The sequence below is a fragment of the Trachinotus anak genome, unplaced genomic scaffold, assembly GCF_046630095.1.
Source record: "Trachinotus anak isolate AG129_WGS33_773 ecotype Australia unplaced genomic scaffold, CSIRO_AGI_Tana_v1 ptg000016l, whole genome shotgun sequence".
Lineage (NCBI taxonomy): Eukaryota > Metazoa > Chordata > Actinopteri > Carangiformes > Carangidae > Trachinotus > Trachinotus anak.
Genome location: NW_027273867.1, coordinates 14,952,604 through 14,975,682, shown reverse-complemented (window position 1 = coordinate 14,975,682; position 23,079 = coordinate 14,952,604). Strand labels below are relative to the sequence as shown.

The window sequence follows — 23,079 nt, the reverse complement described above, 5'->3', positions numbered from 1 at the left end:
CCAAGCATGACAGATGGGCCAGTGACCACAGCTCTAAGCTCTGGTGGGTGGACTGCATCACCGTCACATTAGGGGATTTTCCTCCCCTGCCATGACTTAATAATGACCAGACTGCCACATCTTTAAATGCTGGAATGCAATTTGAACAGAAGATCTCAAACTGATTTTTCCAGCCCTAAAAGATTTCCCATACAAGAGCAACAGTGAGTGTTTTAATTATCAAACAGACATATTTGTGTAAATATAGAAAGGGCTGTGACATAATGACTGGAAGTACAAAGCCTTATAATCTCAGACGTTGGGCCTGCTGGAGAACAAAAAAAATCCCACAGCCAGGGTGTGTGTGTGCAGAGATATATCAATGTGGCTGTATAACGTTGCCACACTCTACTGACTTGTTTCAGGATGTGGGATTATGTGGGTTTCAGACACAGGGACTTTAGATAGATCTTTTTTTAAAACTGCATTAGCAAGTGATTTTCATAGCAGGGCTTTGAGCAACCACCGTGCCATCCATTACAGAGTGACCTTCATTATTAATATATCTGCCCTTCATACACACAAACAAGAAAAAACAATAAACACAACAATCCGCCAGCCAGCGAAGAAAAAAAAAAAAAAGTGATATCCCTATGAAGTGAAGGTGAATGGAGAGTGAGCCAGAGATTGTGAGAGATTAAAAACTGGTAAATCCGAAATGAACTGATGAGATAAGGGGTGGAGAGAGAGAGAGATGAGATGAAGGAGGTCAGGCACTGTGAGCGTGCCACGCGACTGCCTCACCACATTGACTGGGGCAGTGGTTTGGCCTCAGGAGGGTCACTGCAGCCGGAGCCTATCGCAGGCCTGCTGACACAGATTGCACCATAGCATATAGTGAATCCTCATTCTATTAATCACAGATTTGGGATTAGTTTGACAGAAAACGTGAAAACAACATGCCAGTGGACAGGGAGAAAGCCCCATCTACTATCAGTATTGGTTATGGGGAATTCTGCTGAAAGAAAATGCCTCTAACTCCTACTTTAGGGTCAATTAGGAACGAAAGCATGATCCAAGAAAATATGCAACAATAGTTATAGAAAGTACAAATTTGAATCCTTATGACAAGGTGATATCAAGCATTTATTATTTATTTTTCATCTTTAACAAACAGACATAGAAATAGCATTTGTATCTCCTCAATAAACAAAATGATTCACAAAAACCATTTCCTAGAGACAAGTATATAAATACATTGATTGAATCATCTTAATCATCAGTAGAAATTAAACAAAAAAAGGTGTCTGAAGCCACAGCAACATATTTTGCTCTATCAGGTCTACCAACAATTATGTACCACCACCTGATCAACACCTTGATGCACTAAGGCTCTTTGCCTACCAGCAACAGACTCCTGTTAATGTCCACTAAATTGGATGCCCACAAAAAAAGCTGCAATTTGTCTCCTTAAAAAAAAAAAAAAAGCAATTACTGTATGTACATTGAGTGGTACTCCAGGGCCAAGTACTAACAGTTAAAGCACAAGATCATTCATTTAATTTCATGTACACAAGTACTATTATCAAAGTCATGCAAGATGAAATTTATTCTGACATCAAAACTTGCAATTAGATGGAAACTATAAAAAAGGACGGCAACGCTATACATCTACAAGTTAAGGCAACGGAATTCAATTCCTTTCAATTATGTGTAATATCGTGTGTGTGTGTGTGTGTGTGTGTGTCTTGTTTGAAACCAACTTTGATGTGGAATTAAAGCTGCTCCATATCATATCTCTATATATGTTTCTGTTCTCAGTTTACATCAAAAAACATTTCCTTCCCGTCATACTGTCGATCCTGGAAGTCAGGTACAGACCAAAGAAGTTACAGATTTCACATTCCACAAAAAGGTAGTAAAAAACAATTCATTGACATAAAAAAATCAATACAGCCTTTTGCACAGTGCAATCACAGAACTGGAAAAAGCCCTTACAATCTGTACATATGGCATGGCTTTTTCTAGCACAGAAACTGGAAGAAAACGTCTTTAAAAAATCATTAAGAGTGCAGAGGGGACTATTGAATCTCAAGAAAAATCAATGCGCAGTCTAGTCAGATATACGTAGACATGCTCAGAATGATAAAAAGTAAAAAGGGGCAATATTCAATAGTGCTACTGATTTATGGAATAACCCCACTACTCCTTATCCTCACATTACAGTGCCTCCTGGTGGTTCATATCAGTTACTGTGCCCTCTACATAACAGTCCGTGTCAATCCACAACTACTTTGCAACGTCTAAATTTCAAATTTAGTGTTGTCTTTGAGAAATCTCCTCTGCTCTGATACATGACTGATGAATCAGCAACTTTTCAGCTGTCAATTCTTTTCAAATTATCATCATAGTTTCAACAAAGTATGGCTAAACGTCCAGCATCAGTGTCTTACAATCCCTCTCCCTAAAACTCCGAAGCAAGCGCAGTTGTGTATCTAACCATTTTTTAGCAAAACAGCGAAGAGGTGGGTTACACTGTAGAAGTGCTTGATGAGAAGTTTCTGTGGCCACAATACTTTTTTTCTGCAGTGAAACTTCCCACCACTGTGACTGACAAGGGATTCAACCTCTCCACAACAGCAATTCCTCATACAGGAGCTTTTACAAATTATACAGCCTACAGACAGAGAGCTATACTCAAAGAAAAGATTTCAGGAAATATCACTGTGAAGGTCGAGTTTGGATTTTTTCAAGTCCTCCTATGTCATATGTATGTTGGAAGTGTTAGAATGACTCTTGTTCAGACTAGTGTAGCAATACCATTGCAGAGTGCCTATACTTCAACAAATGGGCTACAAAATGCACAGTGTATGTGTTGTGCATTGCAAATACATTCTAAAGTTCAATCACAACTAATAGGAGGCTTCGGCAGTCTAACAATCATCAAATCAACCTTTGCTCTGGCAGTCACACGGAAGCTTATTACCTGTGTTTTGTCCCACCAGGACATTTCTCTCTGTTACAGCTCAGCAAGAAAAATCCATCAATTTGGGAAACAGTAACTCAGCTGAAGCCTCATATTAGCTTTGGCTGAACTTTAGAATGCATTTTGGCATAAACCACGAGCAGTGTGGATTTTTGTCTCCTGTTTCTTAGCCATGCTATGAGGTTGTCACTTCAGGGCCAGAACGAACAGTAGAGACGATTACAGCAACTCTTTCAACATATGTACGGGATGAGAGTGTTAATAAACTCGAAATAAATCCAAACCAGTCCTTTCAGAGAGATTTAAATCCAGCGCTAACATGCAGCTTGATCTCACACATTTCAGTCACTGATATACAGGCAGCAACATGACAAACAAAACAAAGTGCAACATTCTGGGGAGTAAAAAGGTACGGTTCAATTGTAACCTAAATTTTCCTAAAAATAAAAATAAAGAAAAACTATTTATGTTTTTTTTTTGATTAACAATTATTAAGAACACTCTTGGAGAAAAAAAACACTTTTGATGCCATTGAAAAATAATTACATAAACATGTAACTCCACTGCAAGTCTACCTGTCCTGAAACTCCACTCTGGTTGCAGTGTAGCAAATAGTGCAAATGAGTTAAGATTTCAGTCCACAGGACCACATTTCATCACTCTATTTAGACAAGCAGGTGATATCCACTGCTTGTTTTCTTTTTGTTTCGGTAACTGAAAAACTGTTCATGGATCTGAGAAACAAACGCTGTACCTGGTAATTATTGCATGTGACACGTTTAACAATCATTTGCATATGCTTTGTTTGGACCTGTGGTGTGACTTTATGTTTCTCTTCGGACCTTTTTCTTCTGGGAGGGTTTCGGAGGCTCCACAATCTGCTCAGACTTCTCTGCAGGTAGATTAAAAAGTAAAAAAATAAAATAAAATTTTTAAAAGTTGTATTTAGAACCATCTCCATATAAATCCTACAGAACACACAAAAGTATGGAAAAGCAGAGAGATTGACTTAACAGTTACGAGTAGTTATAACAATACAGATGGAACATTTATTTCCTCGCTGTGACTTGTTTCCTGACTGTGAATAAACACAGACTCAGAGTCAGAACTGCTGAAACCTACTCTGAGAGGAGGATATGGGATTCTGTTTTTTGGAGGCCATCACTGGAAGCTCTTGGGGTTTGGGCACTGCATTCACCACAGGGGCTGTGCTCACCAGCTACAGTCAAACAAATACAATGACATTACCAAAACAGGAAAAATGCCCACAGCACAACCATTTTATATTTCTGTGCAAGACATTACTCTGACAGTTTAATGTTTTGCTTCCTTGCCTGAGGCTCGGGGGCAGCCTCCTCTTCTGTTTTCTTCTTCTTTTTCCTCTTCTTCTTGGATTTGGCTGCCCCCCCGGAGGGATCCTCGGTGTCCTTCTCATCCTCTGTTACCTGCCATAAATTACATTCAAATGATTTCAGTTGAAAACTAAGATCGCTAATTCCTGGTAAGACAAATGGCCATGGCAGAAAGCAATCAAGAGGTGCTTTCAGGAGTAACACTCAAAATACAGAATTACTAAACCCTATTTCACATGTCATAAATGTCATAATGTCATTTCGGCCCTAATTAAGGAAAGTTTATGAGAAGTATACGGTATAAATAGCAGAGTGGGCAAGACCTTGCTGGGGACAGGCTGTTCCTTCAGTGGAGGGGCTGGTGTCACCAGCACAGGAGGCTCCTCATAGTTTCCCCAGTGCTCTGCAGGAGCATTCCAGTCAGAGCTGGGATCTGCTGCTGCCATCCCATCTGAAAAATTCACATCAATAAGATGGAAGTAAAGACACAGACGGATCCTAAATGCTGTTCCTTTCTCTTTGAACAAGCAGCAGTTATTTCGGAAGGTGTCACGTGTGGAATGGTTTGCTGAAACACTCACTGAATCCAGACCATTCATCGTCAACATCTGGCTGGCTCGCCCACTGCAGCTCAACCGAATTTGATATTGGCTCTAGGAGAGACAGAGGGGAGGTAAAAATACTAAACCAGTTATGACTGAAAATAGAAAAAAAAAAAAAACATTGATGGGGTGATAAAACTGACAGTTAAACACAGTACCAACCTGTGGTGTTTAGTCTCCGCATGGAGAAGGACACAGGGTTGAGTTCAGCCTTTCTCCGACCATCAATGCCACTCCATGCTGATGGCGAGGGGACACAGAAACACAGATTTACACAGATTTAGTTTCAATACTGTTCTGCCAATATTTTAAGACTGTAAAAAAAAAAACACCTTCCCAGATATAAAACTGACTGATTCAAAATAAACACAAAGCCTTAATTTCGTGTTAATAACCCCTCAGGCTGTGTCACCTCATAAAATATTATATATAGAATTAATATTTTGGGTGTCTTTGTAGAGCAAGCAATTGATATAAACTTTAAATTGTTTCATCACACGCTAACACGGCCACTTACAAAACGTCATGCATCATTGTAACTTTCACTCTGATTAATTTTCATTTTTCCTGCAATACCATTTCGACCCAGCAGATGGCTCAGTTGGATAGGGCCTCGTAAATGATTATGCTCTCAGTGAAATTAAACTCAAGAATCTTATTGACATTTTTTCCCTTTTTTTTTTTTTTTTTAAATTTCAGCAGCTCAGATGGCAGCGTTTTATTGTTACTGTAGCCTGTTTTGACTTAATAACTGAATTCTGTAAAGGCTTTAAAGACACAAGTGATAGCATACACTAAAAGCTCTGATCGCACTTGTAAATTTTAAATACAGTTAGAACTGGAACTATTCTGCCACTGCAGGATAAAAGGTATGAGTACAACACCTGAGGTGGATGTAACTTTTCTCAAACATCTTTAAAGCTACACTTTAGTCTTTGTTTCATTTCAACATGCTGCATAGAGCCAAAACAATGACTCACTGCCCTAATGTTTGTTTGACTTTGCTGTGTTATACTCTGCTGCTGTTATTGCTATTACTGTTTATAATTGTGGTGAAGAGAGGTCCGCCCATCTGGTACCTTGCGCCTCCTGTGTCCAGCGCTGGGGCTCAGCTGGGACCCTGTAATGTGGAGCTGTGGGCAAGTTACTCCACTTGGTTCCCTCCATTGCACCCATCTGACCCGGGAGCTTCATGGAAATGTCAGTCCATCCTACACCATTGACTGAAGGCTCCTCTCTCCAGCTGGAGGACACTGAGGAAGCAAACATTCAGGAAGACAGAGTTTCTTTAACTACCAACAACCTTTAGTCAAGCAGGTTTTAATCAAAGTAAGCCAGACGTTAGGGCTCTGACCAATATCAGTGATTTAAAAATCACTTTAAGACATTAATAAATCTTTACTCGGGAAAATAAAAAAGGCAGTCAGGGAAAATGGGAAATAATACAAAGTCTTCTCATCTTAGTCACACAAAATTTTTTTTATCTCTGTCTTTACCACTTCCACTGGCAGCATCCCCCTTTCCAGTGGTTCTTGAGGGAAGCGACTCTGAAACAAAGTGGAGGAAAAAACACTATGAAAATCTCACCATTATTAGATCTGTCTTTTGTTTGAGTGTGATTGATCAGCTCCCAACAAGACACTACATACACTACAGTAAATAATCCTACATTTCCTTCAAATTTTTACGATGGTCCAAGCTCTTGATTGCTACTCCTGCCTTGCATATGACACAAAATCCCTATATTCTAACATCTACAGTAAATCTGTGGGGATGACTTGGTTTTAGATTAATACCATGGCTTCCTCTGTTCTTCTTGGTCTTGGTAGGTGCTGTGGCTACAGGTGCTACCACATGGGGTTTGGGCGCCTCCACACCTCCTGAGCTACCAGAGTCCTCAGGGCCCTTGTCCTTCCTGCGCTGCTGCCTCTTCTCTCGGTTACTGACTTTGGTCTCCCATGCACCTGGAGGGCGAAAAAAAAAAAAACAATGCTTCTTGGTAATGATAAATATGCATTTTAAGTGAGATGAGTGGATGCACTTTGGTTGATCTTTAACCAAGAGCCTGGCTTCCACAGGAAAACTGATTAATAGTGAAAATGAGAATTTATGAAATTTCCCCTTCAACAAAGGCTTCTCACCGTCATCGGGTTCCTTCGCATCATTTGTCACATGCTGGACTGGTTTCACATCTGTCTTAGTTTTCTTCTTGTTCTTTTTCACCTGCACTGGGGCCTGTACCCCATGCACCTGTGGACAGAGAGGAATAAAGGTTACATTGGAGTTAGGGATGGGGTTATAAAAAAGGATATGCTGATGGCAATCACCTAACTTTGTTGTACATTGAAGCCTTGCCATAGTGGAAAATCTGACGAGGCCAGTAAGGCCTCGGCAGTAGGCAATTTCACCAATAACGAAACTGTCTAATATGATTTTATCACACCTAAGCATGACTCAGAAATAAACAAAACTTTTCGGCTGCCTTGTCAACCAACAGTTTTGAGTCCCCTGCATTTCATACCTTCTCGGTCTTGATCTGTGGGGATGGCTTAGAAACCACAGCAGTCACTTTAACTTCCTCCTGAGCAACAGTCACTGGCTGCCCATTGGACTGAGTCTTCTGAGGGAGAAACACAGACAGCAGAAAAACACGATTTTGATGAAACCAATAAGGTTGCTAACTTTTGATTTCAAGATTTTTACACTTATGAGTGTATGACAGCGGACTGAGGAGCTCTCACACACCTGAACTGAAGCCTCTGAGATATTAACATTAAAGACTAGCATTTTTTTTTTTTTTATCTATAACCTTGTTGGCAGATGTGTGATAACCATGCTATTTTCACGTAATCAATAGTGTATTAATCGAGGCTTTAATAAGCTCTATCTTGTTTTTGACTAGTTTACGTTAACAATCTTTAGTGAATTGTCAGCTGGCAGCTAGTTAGCGTCCTTTCCTGACCAAGAAATGGTGATTCATGGTATCTCAAGTCTTATCTTTACATTTGTAATTTATAAGCGACTCACAGGATTGTCTTTAGATATCTTAATTTATAGTTTTAACAAAGCGTGTTGTGACGCTTACGAGGATTCAAGATGTGTGAGATAACCTGGTTAGCGAGCTAACCATCGTAATCGTTAAACTGCATGGGTCTTCCTGGTGAAATGTCAGAGGGATCCATGTATAAATTCAGCTCAGTAAACACTTGTTTAACGCCTGGTTGTTTCTGGGCACCGCTGAACAGACGCACTTATTTTTTCCTGACCCACAGAGACTGCACCGCCCGCTAACGCTGCCTGCGGTACCTTTTCAGGCGCTTTCTTTTTGTTCCTCTTCTTTTGCTCTTCTGGTTTCGCAGTTTTGACGAAGCTGGCCTTGACGGGCTCACCGCTGCCGTGTGTGACCGGGGATCCTCGCTTTTTCCCGACGAGCACACCGCCACAAACGGCGGCCCAGGACAGACCGAGCAGCAGCAGCAGACCCACCGCGGCCGTGGACAGGATGACCCACGTCGGGTACAGCTCGGGCTTCAGCCCCAAATCCAGCCCGAATTGAGCCCGAACATACCCTTGCCCCGAAGACAGGAGCTCCTTCAAGCGGCTGGAGAGCTGTTCGGCTTTTTCCAGTGCAAAACCTTCCAGGTCCCCAGCCATCTTTCCAAATTGCGAAAACGCTAGCTAGCTGTTAGCTATCATTGCATCCGTATGCTAACGGAGGAGTGGCTAATCTAATCTGGCTGCTGGAGAAATCTCAGGAAAACTACAATTAGCTGTTTATAAATATAAATAATGCGATATGAGCTAGGTCGAGGGATTTGGCAGTACCTACATAATATAGTTAAACCATCTTTATAATTAGTCACCAACATATATAAACAAGGCTGGCGAATGAACAGATGATTCCTCACAAATTAATGACAACAAAGAAATAACTTTAATTTTACAAAACATTTTATTGTACCGTAAAAATGACAAAATGTTAAAACAGTTCACCGTAGAAGCCAGTACCCAGACCTACAGGCCCAATAAATTATGATATATTTATCATCTTCATGTGTCAAATAAGGTATTTAACAGTTGCTCTTTGTAACATTACTCATTATTTATATTCAACAAAAAATGGCTTACATATACCTGTTCAGAACTGTTTCCGGTTCAAAAATGGCCATTAACATTCATCTTATTCCACTTCGCAAACTATCCTGGCTGCTAATTAACTCAAGGTGTAATTCTGAATCCTTAGCCAAATGAAGTTTACCTTGTGGAGGTTTTCTTTGCCAACTACTACATAAAAAGAAAAAAAAGAAATAGGTCAAAGGTAACAAGTATGTAACAGAATCTCATCTCTGTTTCAGAAATCTGCATCCAGTGTGAATTCACAGTCCATCATGTTTGACATAACTCCAAATCTCTGATACTCTGCCACTCTTTTCTCAAAAAAGTTGGTTTTCCCCTCTAGCGAAATGGACTCCATGAAGTCGAATGGATTCTCTGCTTGGTAAACCTTGAAAGAGAAAAGGAAATAAAAGTCATTTCACACTATTACAAACAGTTAACCAAAAATCACTGGTCAAATAATCTGTACATTTTATGTCATAATGATTTATGCATAAAAATGGCTTCTACACCAAGACTTCAGGGGATCCTCTTCTTCTACAGCATAGTTGTCATAATAGAAAATATAAATATATATAGAAATATAAAGAAATTAAATGAGATATGACCACTTGGCTTCCATTAAATTACCTTAACCAGTCCGAGGTCAGTGAGAAGACGGTCAGCCACAAACTCAATGTACTGTTTCATCAGACAACAGTTGATTCCAATGAGATCCACTGGCAAGGCCTCTGTCAAAAACTCCTGCAACACCAAATCAGATTTGTTTATTCATTTTACAGAAATGTTATGTCCTTTCAAGATTGTAGTCTTTTAAATCAGAAAGTGCAATCAAAAGACAATACACTGTCAAACCCCTGCTGGTTTAGTGCAATACCTAACCATAGAGACGCAACCAGACAGTGAAAAACAAGCACAGACATACTGTGTTCGTAATGTGGTAGCGTGGATTGAGCATACATTTTCCAACAGTAGCTGACCTGCTCAATGCTAACAGCTTTGGTGATGATGTCCTTCACTCTGTCCTCTGATGGCTTTTTCACCAGGTAGCTGTACAGCAGGCAGGCGAAGTTACAGTGCAGGCCCTGGGAGACACATCGATATACTTGTCAGATTCATAGCTACTCTTACAATTTTTAAATAGCAAAGTGTGGATGGACAAGCTGAACAAGCCAGCAGTCACATTACAGGAGTGTTAAATGCAGACAGTGTGGCAACCTCTGTAAACAGCTTAGTGACTTGAAGTAACAGGAAAAAACTTTCACTGCTAAACCTCAATACAGGTGTGTCACACAAAATCTTTCTATGATAAAAGCTCCACCAAAGCATTTATTTTGCAGTTATCCTCAAAGTTAAGTGGACATTTCAGTTCAGTTTAGTTGGGATATTCCTCTGACCTCATCCCTGCTAATCAGCTCATTGGAGTAGGTAAGCCCGGGCATTAGGCCTCTCTTCTTGAGCCAATAGATGGCAGCAAATGAGCCAGAGAAGAAGATTCCCTCCACAGCTGCAAAAGCCACAATTCGCTCCCCTAAGAACAAAAAGTCAGCGTCAAAACCGTTATCAACCCCCAATAAATGGGAAGCTCCACTTGGCAAGAGTTCATTATATTCAGTCTATGTTTCAATGATTTTAATGCCACATCTTCCTCACCAAATGTGGCTTCGCTGTCATTTATCCACTGTAGGGCCCAGTCTGCTTTTCGCTTCACACAAGGCATGGTCTGAATGGCGTTAAACAAATAGTCCCTAAGACAAATACAAATGATTAAAATAAAATTTAACATTACTCACTTGAAACATACATAACAAAGACAGTGAATACGAAAACTATTCGCTCCCTTGGTTGTTTCTTTTTGTTTGACGGATACACAAATAATGAATCATATTGGTGGTACTTTGTATGTGTGTATAAAATGAATACATAGTAAATAGCCTGTTTATGCATGAAACTGTTGTCTTCCTAGTCTGTAGGTACATCAAAGCTGCTGCAGCTGGGAGTGCAACAGAAATCACCACAAAGTGTTGCAGACTTATCCTGTGTTGAACAGGTGCAGATCTTACAGTTTGTTTTGAATCTTCAGAAAATTAGATGTACGGGGAAAATTTGTCTGTTTATGGTTATGCAACTTGATCCAAGGGATCCAAAGCATGATCTCTACCCTCTAACCATTACATTATGCAGCAATTCTTCATACTGACTTGGTGGAGTGCAGCTATTGTTCATTAAGCCACAAAGCATCCAACAATGGTGTCTCACAGTGCAGTGGCAGCATAATTCATGTTTTCATACATCACAGCTAAGTAGTAAGAAACTCAAAAATCCAATTAAAATTTGACCTGAAATCTGCTTGAATCTAAAAATTAGACAGAGCCACTGAGCCACCACAAGAAATGACTGAACCAAGAAGCAACTGACCTCTCCTTCAGATCCCTAATGTAAGTGTTGATGAGCATGCTGTACATCTCTGAGTGAACAGTCTCTATGAGGATCTGGAAGCTGTAGAAGGAGCGTGCTTCAGGGAGCTGCACCTCCTGGGAGAACCTCTGCACCTGTTAGATGACACACAAATACAAAAATGTCACCCTGGCATTTCATTGTAGGCAAAAACATAATTTCAGTTTAAAATGTAAACTAAATCAGACTTAACTGTGTCACTCTTGATTGAATAAACCTAATTTCAGTCAGGTTGCAATTTACAGTGTTTATCCTATCAAACACATACATTTTGAGAGTGGCTAGACAGATTTACAAGGGACTATGGAAGAAAAGCAACCTGGACTCTCTGGCTCTGTATCTATGCGCATTTGTGGAGGGGTATATTAAAGAAATGTTACATCTTATTATCTCTCTACAAGCTACAAAACAGCTGAGTGACATCCCTCTGACACCTCTCTCACCAGGTTCTCATTGACGATACCGTCACTGGCAGCAAAGAAGGCAAGGACATGGGAGATGAAGTGCTTCTCTTCAGGTTTCAATCTGTCCCAGTGTGCCAGGTCTTTGGACAGATCAACCTAAAAGACACAAGACAAGCAGTAAATCTGTCTGTCTCATAGATTGTTCTGGTTTTTCCGATAATGAAAAGCTATGGTAGACATTTAGAGTTTAATTTCTGTGTCCCCTTAAGGCAGTCAGAAATGCCAAAATAGCAGTACCCACCTCCTCCACGGTCCAGAAAGAGGCTTGTGCCTGTTTGTACATCTTCCAGATGTCAGGGTACTGGATCGGAAAGATGACAAACCTCCTGGGGTTTTCTCTGAGCAACGGTTCCTCATCTGTCTCTGAACCACTCGGGCAGTCTGGATCTTTATCTTTGATGCCATTCTACAAAGAGCCAAGTAAGTAAACAGTAAGTAAGCAAGTAAGTTAGCACACATATATTCACCTCACATTCATTTGGTATTTCTAATGATATGTTTTTTTAATTGCTAAATTGTGGTTCATTAAGCACCTCTAAGAGTACTTCAACTGTAGACTTTTTTTTACGCATTGTTCCTTTAATTATAAAAAGGATGCCACTGCGCTTGCGCATTATTATCTCGTAACAACCATAACAAAGGACATATAACCTTTACATATTAACTATGTTTTTCCAAAGGCCTTTACATTGAAAGCTATTATCTTGTCCCCTTCGACAGTTTTGATCGTTTAAACTCCAGCGTCGTCGGCGGTTGTGTTGACCTCGACATCACCACAGCGTCGCTGAGTTAGCTAACATGAGCAGACGGGGCTAGACTCAGTAATGCGTTAGCCATGAACCTTAAATCAAGTTTTTTTTCACAAACTCACAGGGCTAAACTTCTTGAGTTAACCCCGTGGTTTGTCTGATAACGTTAACACACAGGAGAGAAACCTAACGATCACACAAATACGCTCATTCTCCTCGTTTGACGCCCCCCCCTGTATGAATTACACATTAGCGGTGGCTAGCTGTATTAAAACTGCTTACCGAGCGCTGAAGACCACCCGACTGGCGACTTATGTTCATTAGGTCCATTTCCGATAGATCCGTAGGACTGAATTTATTTGGTTCCTCTAGCTCCGACTCTGTGCCATGACCCCACGTAATTGTACCTGAAGCTCTGTTGGTTATATCATTTAAACCGTCTCCAACAGAGCACAGTACTGCGCCCTAGCGCTCATGTACAAGACAGGCTGCGTTACAAAACCACAGACTGCATCACTGACAGCAAACCATCAATTTCCAATGAACTCCCCCCCTTACAACCCCCTCACTACTGATATCATACTGCAGCCATTTTCATGTGGGAAACATGAGAAAAAGCTAAATACATTTATTTCTCAGAGTAAGGGAACAGAATTACAATAGTTCAGACTCATACTTTTTTTTTTTTTTAATTTGACAGGAATGTAATCTGGCATTTCTCTTATACAAACAGCATGCTTACAGATGTCTTGTAAACATTGAGGAACGTTGCATATAATGCCTTGCGTTTTCAATGATGACAGCATGACCCCCAGCATAAAGATGTAGAGGTGGATCTCAGTGAGTGTGAGCCAACAAATCCAGATTGCTACACTGGGATGTTATGGATCCCCAACCGGAAAACATCGTTTGTGCAAGCCCATGCACCGTTTTGGTTCTTCAGCATAAACACTTGATGAAAGGCCATTGGTGGATCATCGTCGACCTGTTGCAGAAAACGTTTGTAAGCACAACGATGAAAAAACAAACTGTAATGTTAACTATGGTCTAAATGTATTTCACATATATCACATTATACATGTAATTTTCCCCTTACAATAATTATTAATTACAATAATGATTACAAGCATTTAAGCACAAATATAATACAGGTTGTACAGTTGAAGTCAGAAGTTTGCATACACTTAGGTTGAAGTCATTGAAACTCATTTTCTAACCACTCCACATATTTTATGTTATCAAACTATAGTTTTGGCAAGTCGTTAAGGGCATGTATTTTGTGGATAACACAATACATTTTTTCAACAATTGTTAACAGACAGACTGTGTCAAATTCAGTATATTAAAATTCCAGCGGGTCAGAAGTTTAAATTCAATAAATTGACTGTGCCTTTAAACAGCTTGGCAAATTCCAGAAAAATTATGTCATGCCTTTAGAAGCTAACTGACATAATCTGACTTCAGTGGAGGAGGACCTGTCAAAGCATTTTAGGGCCTACCTCCAAAACTCAGTGTCTCTTTGCTTGACATCATGGGGAAGTCAAAAGAAATCAGCCAAGATGTCAGAAAAAAAAAAAAGTCTGGTTCGTCCCTGGGAGCAATTACCAAATGCCTGAAGGTAACATGTTCATCTGTACAAATGATAGTAGGCAAGTATAAACCATGGGACCATGCAGGTGTCATACCACTGAAGTAGGAGATGTGCTCTGTCTCCAAGAGATTGACCTACTTTGGTGTGAAAAGTGCTAAGAGCAATGAACCTTGTTAAGATGTTGGAGGAATTGCCATAAAAAAGCCAGACTACAGTTTACAACTGCACATAGGGACAAAGGTCTCACTTTCTGGAGAAATCTGATGAAACAAACATTTAACTGTTTGGCCATAATGAGCGTCATATGTTTGGAGAAGTGTTAGGCTTGCAAGCTGAAGAATAACATCCTAGCCGTGAGGTGCAGCACCATGTTGTGGGGGTACTTTGCTTCTGGAAAGACTGGGGCACCGACACACAGTTGTCATTACGAGGAAAGAAAATGATGTGGATATACTGACGCCTCAAGACACCAGCTGGGAAGTTAAAGCTTGGTTGCAAATAGGTCTTCCAAATAGACAATGACCTCGAACATACTTCCAAAGTTGGAGCAAAATGAACGAAAGACAACAAAGTCAAGGTATTGTGGTGGCCATCACAAAGCCCTGACTTGAATCCAATTGAAAATCTGTGTGCAGGCCTACAAACCTGACTCAGTTACACCACTTCTGTCAAGAGGAACAGGCCCAGACTCCAGCATTTTATTGAGAGAAGCTTGTGGAAGGCTATCCAAAACATTTAACCCAAAGTAAACAATTTAAAGGCAACAAAGTGTGTGTGAACTTCTGAATCTATGATTCTGACATTTCAAATTCTTAAAATGAAGTAGTGATCCTAACCTAGCTAAGACAGGTAATGTTTATCAGGATTAAATTTCAGGAATTGTACAAAACTGAGTTTAAATTTATTTAGCTAAGGTGTATATTAACTTATGACTGCAACGGTACATCTGTGAATGCGGAGCAGACCCAAGCCTATAAACTGAAATCTAATAGCTTACCTGTAACTGTCCAAACACCATGATGAGGATACAACTGTCTATTGTGGGTTGGAAGTCTTGTTCTGTGATAATGTGCTTAATACGCTTGAAAGGCAAGTTCTGTGGATTGGAAACAACATTATTATTGGAATGTACAGCAACACCTAGTCACTGTAATGATTTGCTATTAATACTATCAAAGAAAAAAAAAAGGGGGAGGTGGTGTTCAATGTAGGAAAGTGAGAAAATATTATCTGCTGAATGTGTGAACAAATTCAGTCACTTAAAGTCAGGACGGACACAAATAAGCAGCTTGGACTGGAAGCTTACATTTCCAGTTTTGTTGTGGATTGTGATTAACATCAGCCATGGTAAGAAGAGATACTTACTGCTAGTTTGCCTGTAATGGCTTCTCTCCCTTGAAAGGGTGATCCTTCCCACGTCAAACAAGCATCAGCCGACTAAGAAAAAAGGTTTGTTTACATCACATACATGTACTCATTTTTTTTTTAAAAACTGTGCATTGTAGCATTTACAAAAGTAACTTGGATGTAAAAGTTTAGTTAGATGCAGTTTGGTTTGCAGCAGATGTCAGTGATGTTGTAGCCTACTTTAACTAACAAAGGAGACAATAATTGAATGGGCAGTGAACAAACGTACATAGAGGTTACCCAGTCCCATCCTGTTGGTGTTGTCAAACTGGTTGTAATATTCTTGGACAAAGCCCTCTCCAATCTTTTGCCATATTTCTTTCTCACAAGCCATGTGTGAAACTTTAGATCTGAAAGAGAGAAGAGTCTCGTCATTGACTGGCAGTCAGAGCTGTGGTAGACTGCAGGCTGTTCAGTGAACTCATGTTGATGAACACATTCTCTGATGCAAGATTTTCGAGGCACCCCTCCGTCGCTCCTGTAATTTATACACTAGGTCTGTAAAAACAAAACAAGTCAGTCATGGTCATATAACATAAATATTATACATGAATTGACAAGTGGTCTTCACTTAACTGGCAGGTAACACACGTTTATCAAGTAAATAGTACTATTAAGGAATGTCAATCATTCATTTAGTTACACAATTATAACAACTTAAAAAATGAGGGGAATCAGTCAGTGGACAATTTGAACTGCATTTTCACAGACATTAAAAAGGAGGACATTAATAAAACAATTTTGCAAGGACCATTAAAATGATCTCATACATAGGAAGTATATGAGAGGTTTGATGAGAGGTTTACTAGGAAGATTGTTGTCAAATTTATCATATATAAGACCCTCACCTTGAACAAAAAGATCTTTGACTTGGATTTTACAGATGTACTCAAGACCTCATTTAGAGCATTTCTAGGAGCAACCTTAGCTGCCACTGTCTTGCGGAGATGCTCAGGACATGCCATGGCTACTTCTGCTCATTTGTGGTCTCTGCTAGTGAGATGCTGAAGTTTGAAACATATATAGGCTATATATTCTTGTTGAATGCTCAGTATAGCATTATTTCTCTGTTATATAGCTGCCAAATGTGAGTAACTTTATTTGATCAGTCTTTAATAGTGTGGGGAAAATATGGGCAATAATACACATTAAAGCACAAGGATATATTCCCATTTTAAGGCACACCTCTCGACCACGGCACTCCATCGCCCTCCAGTGGAGACACTGCAATTTAACACTTACCTCTCCAAACCACACAATACAAGCACTGCAATCCTCCTCTTAAAGTGAAAACTATTTAACCATCCTGCATCGGATAGTAGTGTTTTCTCCCATCTTCCCTCAACACTTAGAAAATACCGCTACTCGCATGTGGTCACTGTATAACTAAAGTAATGTTTTACTTAGAACAGAGCAAGTCAGTGGCAGCTGAGTCTGCAATAGGAAGTGCCGCAGCTAGCTGCCACTGTTTGAGCTTGCTGTCTCTCTTCACTTTAACAGCCTTTTATTTAGAGCTGCAATGCTTAATCAATCAATCTATATATCATCATCGATCAATTCAATCATTTTTCAACCAAAGATATTCCAAACATTCGCTGGTTAAAGTTACTCAAATGCAATAATCTGGTGCTTTTCTTCCATCTTTCTATTTCTGATCATAAACTGAATAGTTTTGTGTTTTAGACTGTTTGGAGACTACTATAAGCAATCTGAATATATCATCTTTAATTCTGGAAAATTACAGTGGGTACCTTTCACTGCTCTCCGACATTTTATAGACAAACCGATTTATCTAGAAAATAATAGGCAGATTAATTCATATTGAAAATAATAGTTAGCTGCAGCCCTGGTTGTATTCCTGCTAATTACGCCAAGGACATAAACAGAATACTCTCTCGTACTCATAAATTTCTATTAAGAAACTATCACTAGTAATGCAATGAGTGTAAATGTAAACGGCCCAAATCACTTTAATGTATTTTAGTGTATATGAGAGCCCGGCACCGATAAAAAACACTGACCCAGGTCCATTAAAAGTTACTAATCTGTGGGGTGCTGAGCTGCTCAACAGTTCAACGCCGGGAGCCATCGCCATAAGTTGACCAGACGTAAATTACGGGTAACTTTGCCGTTAGCACGGATTGGCTTCCTCCCGGAACCGACATATTCACTGTCGTTACACTCGCCTGTTGGGCAAGTTCTCATTTCTGAAAAGCGCTTAACTAAAAAAAACAGAGGAGGCCTACTTTATCGTGTTGGAAGTTTTAGCTTACTTTTCCAAGCAGCAGACCAGCCAGCGTGGAGACAAGTTCAATCAGCCCGAGGATGATGGTGTTCCCGCTTCCTCAGAGTTATGACAAACGTTGACGTCACCTGCAAACTGACCAATAAAAACCCACAATGCACGAACGCTATACGTGCCCCGAGTTTGGCCTGTCAGGACCTTTTCTTCCCGGACTAATAATACATCCATGTGTGAGGCCTGCTTCCAACAAGATCAATATCTCATTAGAGATGGTTGGTTGCAGACTCGGGGGAACCCTGCTTGAAAAACCGAACACGGAGCTAAAAAAAAAAAAAAATCACAAAACATTTTTAAGGCAGTCTTTGCATATACAGTCTATACAATAAACTCAAAAACATTATGACCAAGACTGAGAGAAATTACTATTAATGGCACATTCAACAAAGGGCTTGTTACAAATAAATCTTTAATGATTATTTTAAAAACGTAAACCAAAATCAACTTATAAATGAAACATCCTTATTCCTAACTATTTTGGCAAAGAATGAATCGAATAACGAATCATAGCTGCAACCGTTGCTCATTAAACCTTGTTGGAAGGGTAAGGGCCACATCACATCTATCAGAACTCACTCTATCACAGCTTCATCACTGGCCCAAACTTTGAATCATCAGATAGTTGGACTTGTGAAATGGAAAAAACTTATCATTAGTGTGCTTTTTTTTTTTTTTTTTTCTTCTTCTTCTTTATAAAGGTGCCATTAAACATGTGGCCCCACATCAATGGGACAACTGTCATCCATAGCCAGTAACGTCAGGCTAGCAATAAAGTCAATATTTTGAAATGGAAGACATTAAAGCTTAACTGGTCGAGATCAATATTGCTCAGGGAGAGTATTGAGATTTTAGAAATACAGATTAATTTATAACAGCGTGCAAGTTTTTACAAACACCAGTAACAGGAATGTAATTTATAAAAAAACGCTGGGTTAATTCTTTGTGTAATACATCCTAAGATCTTTACAGCTCGTCCTATTGTACCTTCTTTACAGTGGGGTGACTTTGTCCTCCTGACTTGTCACATTTAACAACCGACATTGTTTTCCTCACAATTAGTGAAAACAAGACTGACAGAAATAAGACCCATTTAGGCACTTTTAAAATAATTTTGCTACAGTTCAGTTCTTGTTGCTGCCAGGAAAATGGCGCTCAAAAATGCGAGTGTCCTCACGCATTTCACTTCCAGTAACTTGCTCAGAAAGGCTACTATTGCTTTGTTGAGGCCGCTGAACCACTAGATCCTCTTGCAATGGCTGGCAGTAAAAGTTTCACCCAAACAGGCCTCTGAGGTTAGAACCAAGTTATGTTGAGTTAAATGTTCTAGCATGTCACTGTTCTGGCTGTGATGTGAAATAATCATCTGTCTGAAACACGCTGGGGACCTCTTGACGCTGATGTGGTGCTGGTCTTCTTGGGCTGGCCGGTTTCTGTCAATGAACAGACACAAATTAATCTTAATTGTCCAATAGCTCACCCTGGAGAAAACTGAGAACAATCTTAAATATGTTAACTGGGAAAGGGTGATGTTCAAGTCAGTGGTAGAAAAGACAATTTCACACCATAGTTCACTGTTTATATACTAACACAGCAAACTGACAAGGTAAAAGTATAAATTCTGAAGATCATGAAGGAGCTCTTACATTTAAGAAGCCTGGGACACTCATTGTGCGAAGGATCTTCTTGAAAGCACCTGGTAGTGTTCCTAGTTCTCCCTCTGCCTGCGTGACTTGTTCCTCCATGGCGCTGACATTGGCTCCCACCATCTTTACAAAGGCCTGTGTGCACATCAGACATAACATGGCAAAAAGCGGAAAAAAAAAAATCAAGATTCCTGGCAAAATTATTTTGTATTTTGCAAATATAACATTTCCTAAAAAATGATAAGTGTTTGTGAATGTAACCAAGAAGGCACTGGAATGGAAACAGAATAAACATAATCCTGTATTTCATACCTCACCAAAGACACAGGCTTATTATTAATGTGTTAATGTCTTGGCAAGTTGGCTTCTGTCTCAATTAGCTACTCAGTGTGTTTGAAACAATATTAGTGTTTGGATACAACATACTGCACACCAAGACTATTGTTTACCATTTACTTCCATTTTTGATAGAAGAAAATAGGAAGTGGCCAACCAGTAAAAACTGCAGCTCTAACACTTTCTCCTCTTGTGAAGAGGATATACTGTATACTTCATTATAAATAAAACATTTTGCACAAATCCTGTTTCTGTCTGATTACATCAAAGGTTTCATGTTACATTCATTTCACGGTCCTTATTGGAGTGGCTTACAGGCTGTCATTTACTGGGTCAAGTGCGCATTACAAAAGCACTGCATTATAACTCCTTCAACCTCACAAAGTTAAAATGATCACTTACCTCTAACTTATCAATTCTTTTGTATATTTGTCTCATTTCATCGGACTTCTGCTGGATTTGAGGTAGGTTTTCATTCACTATCTGGGAAGTATCATTACGGATCTGGAGACAAAACATGAAGGGATGCAAAAGACAAATATGCATCTAATTCAGTAAAAAATGAGATACAGTGCACTCATGACAATCTTAATTATAACACACAGTCTTTCACTGTTTCATAGCCCGAACTATCTTACCATATCCAGCATTCCCACAAACTCATCTACTCTGGTCAGCATTTCTTCCAAGCTCTTCTCCAAGCACAGGATCTAAAGATAAATCATTGAAAGAAACGTTGTTAAATGTGACACACACATACAAACTGGAATCCAGTAAAATTCCTTTAAATTGTGTTAGCAAGGACCACATAGCTAAAACACAGGGGCCTTTGTCTTCCTACAGAGCCAGCTCGCTCTGCCTGGTATCATGCTTATCCAGTTAATGTCAACTCAGGAGTGACAGCGAGCAAGTGGGTCGGCCGTCATACAGTCAGTACCTACAAATACAGACAGCTGTCTTCTTAAAGTGAGGACAAGTCTGACTGAGTCTGTGGGCTCAGACTGTTTATATATGTGACATTATGAACAAGTTTTATTTGACCATAGGGCAACTGGGAGCCAGAAACAAGAAGTAAAATGACCTAGATTTGAATCAGTCTCGGAAGAGAAATGTGCCGACATGAGACTTGATGAGAAAAAAGTGTTACAACTCAGTTTTCACTTGGACTTGAGCTCTCTGACTTGGAGTAACATCACAAAGATAAAAAAATGACTTTAAACAGTCGGTGTGTCGTGAACCCTTCATTTTCCAGACAATAAATATTCTTTGAATCAATCTGATAGCACCCAATTATATTGTATTAACAGGAAGAGAAGGGTGATATCTCAAACGGTATTGGTCCTCAAAAAATACAAAAAAAGAAAAGCATTTTGATCATTTTGCAGTGCAACACGTTTGCAGTTGTAATAGAAATAAACACTTTATGAATTGACTTTGGTCAAAATGTCCTGCAGCACTCCCTCCACAGGGGAGGAGGCCAAAAAGACCGTTGGTGGGGTCTCACTAAGTAGTAAAGAACTAAAAAAAAAAGTGTTATAATGGAGGACAATTTTCCACAATCTGGCAACCAGAATCTGGCCGTCCTTATTAATGCCTCATAACTGATCTAAAAAGATTAGAAACTGATTAATTAAGCATTAATGCTTCCATAAATTACAGCTTATACACAACTTGTCGCCTCGTCGGAAAGTGATACCACGAAGGGCCTAACGTCAACGCAGCTAATCAGTCCGCACATGACTTGGTGACTTGGCGCAAACCTCTTCTCCAGCTGTCGCCCTGATGTAGCTGGAGTAGCTGAGGGCGGTGTGTCTCAGGACCTCGTCGTCCTGCTCCGGGTCGTGCTGGTCGGTCGTCCCGGGCTCTGCTGCTTCGTTGAGACTCGGGCTTCGGGGGATAACGTTAGCTGCCGCGCCGAAGCTGGGGCTCTGCGACACCGTGCCGCTGCTGAGGATTTCGCTCACCATGGACAGACTGCTCGCACTCTGGGAGACGATGCCGCTGTCCCTGCTGATCTCAGCGCTGGACTCCTCCAGGGGGGACAAGAGGCCCACCCTGTCAATCTGTTGATGGTCCATGTCTCCTCTGCCTCTCAGATCTCCTGCCGTGTTTTGCCCTGTCAACGGACTGACCGGATCACGTGTGTTATGCAGCCGACGGTGGCTCGTAAGAGTCAAAACAGTGTGCCGTAAACCAAAGCGTTGAAAACCTTTTTATTTTACGGCCCACTATAGACTGTGATGGACTTTTCCTGTACACGTAGGATTGAAGTTAAAAACAAGACATGCTTGTAAACCCCGAACAAATAAAATATAGAAAAATAACCAGAAACACTGGGATATAAATATGCAATAGGGATGTATAATCAAAAAAAAAAAAAAAAAAAATGAACTGAAGCAAAGCCATGTAGTGAACAGGAACGTCGTTTATTAGTGTGTGTGTGTGTCAAAAGACGTCAAACTAATAACCTGCAAACATTATTTTTTTAAACAGGATAAACACACAATCACGGTGATGTGTCTGATAGTTTGGGAAGGAATTTCATGTCATGATTAAAAATGTGTTTTTACACAATCAAGTCAAAACCATTATCATACTAAAGGTGAGAAAGTGTTGTCCCATCAATTATGAAATCAAACGTGAATATTGTGGTTACACTGATGTCCATTACGTGCATGGCACGTTTCATGACAGACTATGTCGTTGCAATCTTGGCCAGCAGATGGCAGCGAGAGTTACTGCAGCAATGGACCTCAGTGGTCTCCACAGGTCTTATGCAAAAACTATGACAACTGGTGACATACCTTTGGACATGGTCAGGTAAAAGAATTACCACTGTGGCAGTAACTGGTTGGTCTATAGGAGTATTTCTTTCACGTAAAATTATTATTTTTCTTGTCATAGATGCATTTCATTTAAATTTGATATCTACCAAGACTTTGTCAGCGTTAATCAGTCAACACCTACTTGTACACCACTAAGTAACATTTTTTCTAGTTCACATGCTGGTTGCCACTTGATTGAGAGTTTAGTGTCCAGTCACTGATAGCACAGTTTGATTGAGTGACTGTCGGGATTTGGGGTCTCCCTGTGGA

The 23,079-nt window shown here is 40.0% G+C and overlaps 4 protein-coding genes across 9 annotated transcripts; all 4 read right to left on the bottom strand.

Moving 5' to 3' along the window:
• Positions 1–1,112: 1,112 nt before the first annotated feature.
• Positions 1,113–8,650, bottom strand: mtdha (metadherin a). 4 transcript variants are annotated; one of them, XM_071499681.1, is made up of 12 exons: positions 8,190–8,650; positions 7,441–7,539; positions 7,061–7,169; positions 6,716–6,883; positions 6,416–6,466; positions 5,999–6,172; positions 5,082–5,159; positions 4,899–4,970; positions 4,641–4,768; positions 4,300–4,410; positions 4,088–4,184; positions 1,113–3,857 (listed from the first exon to the last, which is right to left on the bottom strand). In XM_071499681.1, exons 1-12 carry the CDS (start codon positions 8,571–8,573, stop codon positions 3,790–3,792), a joined length of 1,539 nt encoding a protein of 512 aa, XP_071355782.1. In that variant the 5' UTR covers positions 8,574–8,650; the 3' UTR covers positions 1,113–3,789. The 4 variants fall into 4 exon arrangements, with proteins under 4 accessions (XP_071355782.1, XP_071355783.1, XP_071355785.1 ...); XM_071499682.1 differs by having other exon boundaries at positions 7,441–7,536; XM_071499684.1 differs by having other exon boundaries at positions 7,441–7,536; positions 8,226–8,650.
• Positions 8,651–8,852: 202 nt separating this feature from the next.
• rrm2b (ribonucleotide reductase M2 b) lies at positions 8,853–13,183 on the bottom strand. Its single transcript, XM_071499688.1, has 9 exons — positions 12,988–13,183; positions 12,198–12,362; positions 11,936–12,052; positions 11,454–11,587; positions 10,689–10,783; positions 10,433–10,566; positions 10,016–10,120; positions 9,666–9,779; positions 8,853–9,423 (listed from the first exon to the last, which is right to left on the bottom strand). Exons 1-9 carry the CDS (start codon positions 13,033–13,035, stop codon positions 9,271–9,273), a joined length of 1,065 nt encoding a protein of 354 aa, XP_071355789.1. The 5' UTR covers positions 13,036–13,183; the 3' UTR covers positions 8,853–9,270.
• A 135-nt stretch (positions 13,184–13,318) lies between these two features.
• LOC139633778 (nuclear transport factor 2-like) lies at positions 13,319–18,099 on the bottom strand. 2 transcript variants are annotated; one of them, XM_071499700.1, is made up of 5 exons: positions 17,977–18,099; positions 15,933–16,053; positions 15,662–15,733; positions 15,294–15,392; positions 13,319–13,690 (listed from the first exon to the last, which is right to left on the bottom strand). In XM_071499700.1, exons 2-5 carry the CDS (start codon positions 16,035–16,037, stop codon positions 13,574–13,576), a joined length of 393 nt encoding a protein of 130 aa, XP_071355801.1. In that variant the 5' UTR covers positions 16,038–16,053; positions 17,977–18,099; the 3' UTR covers positions 13,319–13,573. The 2 variants fall into 2 exon arrangements, with proteins under 2 accessions (XP_071355801.1, XP_071355800.1); XM_071499699.1 differs by lacking the exon at positions 17,977–18,099 and adding an exon at positions 17,725–17,847.
• Positions 18,100–18,397: 298 nt separating this feature from the next.
• Positions 18,398–22,145, bottom strand: bloc1s4 (biogenesis of lysosomal organelles complex-1, subunit 4, cappuccino). Of its 2 annotated transcripts, none has more exons than XM_071499692.1 (5): positions 21,745–22,142; positions 20,623–20,694; positions 20,387–20,488; positions 19,649–19,783; positions 18,398–19,435 (listed from the first exon to the last, which is right to left on the bottom strand). In XM_071499692.1, the coding sequence occupies exons 1-5, from the start codon at positions 22,060–22,062 to the stop codon at positions 19,337–19,339; spliced, it is 726 nt and encodes a 241-aa protein (XP_071355793.1). In that variant the 5' UTR covers positions 22,063–22,142; the 3' UTR covers positions 18,398–19,336. The 2 variants fall into 2 exon arrangements, with proteins under 2 accessions (XP_071355793.1, XP_071355792.1); XM_071499691.1 differs by having other exon boundaries at positions 19,187–19,435; positions 21,721–22,145.
• Between the last annotated feature and the right edge of the window lie 934 nt (positions 22,146–23,079).

Bases quoted from the DNA above. Each gene is read 5' to 3' on its own strand.
- rrm2b (XM_071499688.1), bottom strand. From the start codon at position 13,035: ATGGACCTAATGAACATAAGTCGCCAGTCGGGTGGTCTTCAGCGCTCG. The intron at 12,053-12,197 runs GTGGGTACTGCT...TGTGTCTTTTAG, and splicing joins CTTTCTGGACCGTGGAGGAG to GTTGATCTGTCCAAAGACCT. The intron at 9,424-9,665 runs GTAATTTAATGG...TTCTCTTTCAAG, and splicing joins CTGACCTCGGACTGGTTAAG to GTTTACCAAGCAGAGAATCC.
- bloc1s4 (XM_071499691.1), bottom strand. From the start codon at position 22,062: ATGGACCATCAACAGATTGACAGGGTGGGCCTCTTGTCCCCCCTGGAG. The intron at 20,489-20,622 runs GTAAGATAGTTC...TTTTGTCTCCAG, and splicing joins TTGTGGGAATGCTGGATATG to ATCCGTAATGATACTTCCCA. The intron at 19,436-19,648 runs GTAAGAGCTCCT...GTTCATTGACAG, and splicing joins GTGTCCCAGGCTTCTTAAAT to AAACCGGCCAGCCCAAGAAG.
- mtdha (XM_071499681.1), bottom strand. From the start codon at position 8,573: ATGGCTGGGGACCTGGAAGGTTTTGCACTGGAAAAAGCCGAACAGCTC. The intron at 4,769-4,898 runs GTGAGTGTTTCA...TGAATTTTTCAG, and splicing joins CGATGAATGGTCTGGATTCA to ATGGGATGGCAGCAGCAGAT. The intron at 4,411-4,640 runs GTCTTGCCCACT...AATTTATGGCAG, and splicing joins AACAGCCTGTCCCCAGCAAG to GTAACAGAGGATGAGAAGGA.
- LOC139633778 (XM_071499699.1), bottom strand. From the start codon at position 17,798: ATGGCGATGGCTCCCGGCGTTGAACTGTTGAGCAGCTCAGCACCCCAC. The intron at 15,393-15,661 runs GTAAGTATCTCT...TCCAATCCACAG, and splicing joins CCATTACAGGCAAACTAGCA to AACTTGCCTTTCAAGCGTAT. The intron at 13,691-15,293 runs GTAAGCTATTAG...TTTCTGCAACAG, and splicing joins TGGTGTTTGGACAGTTACAG to GTCGACGATGATCCACCAAT.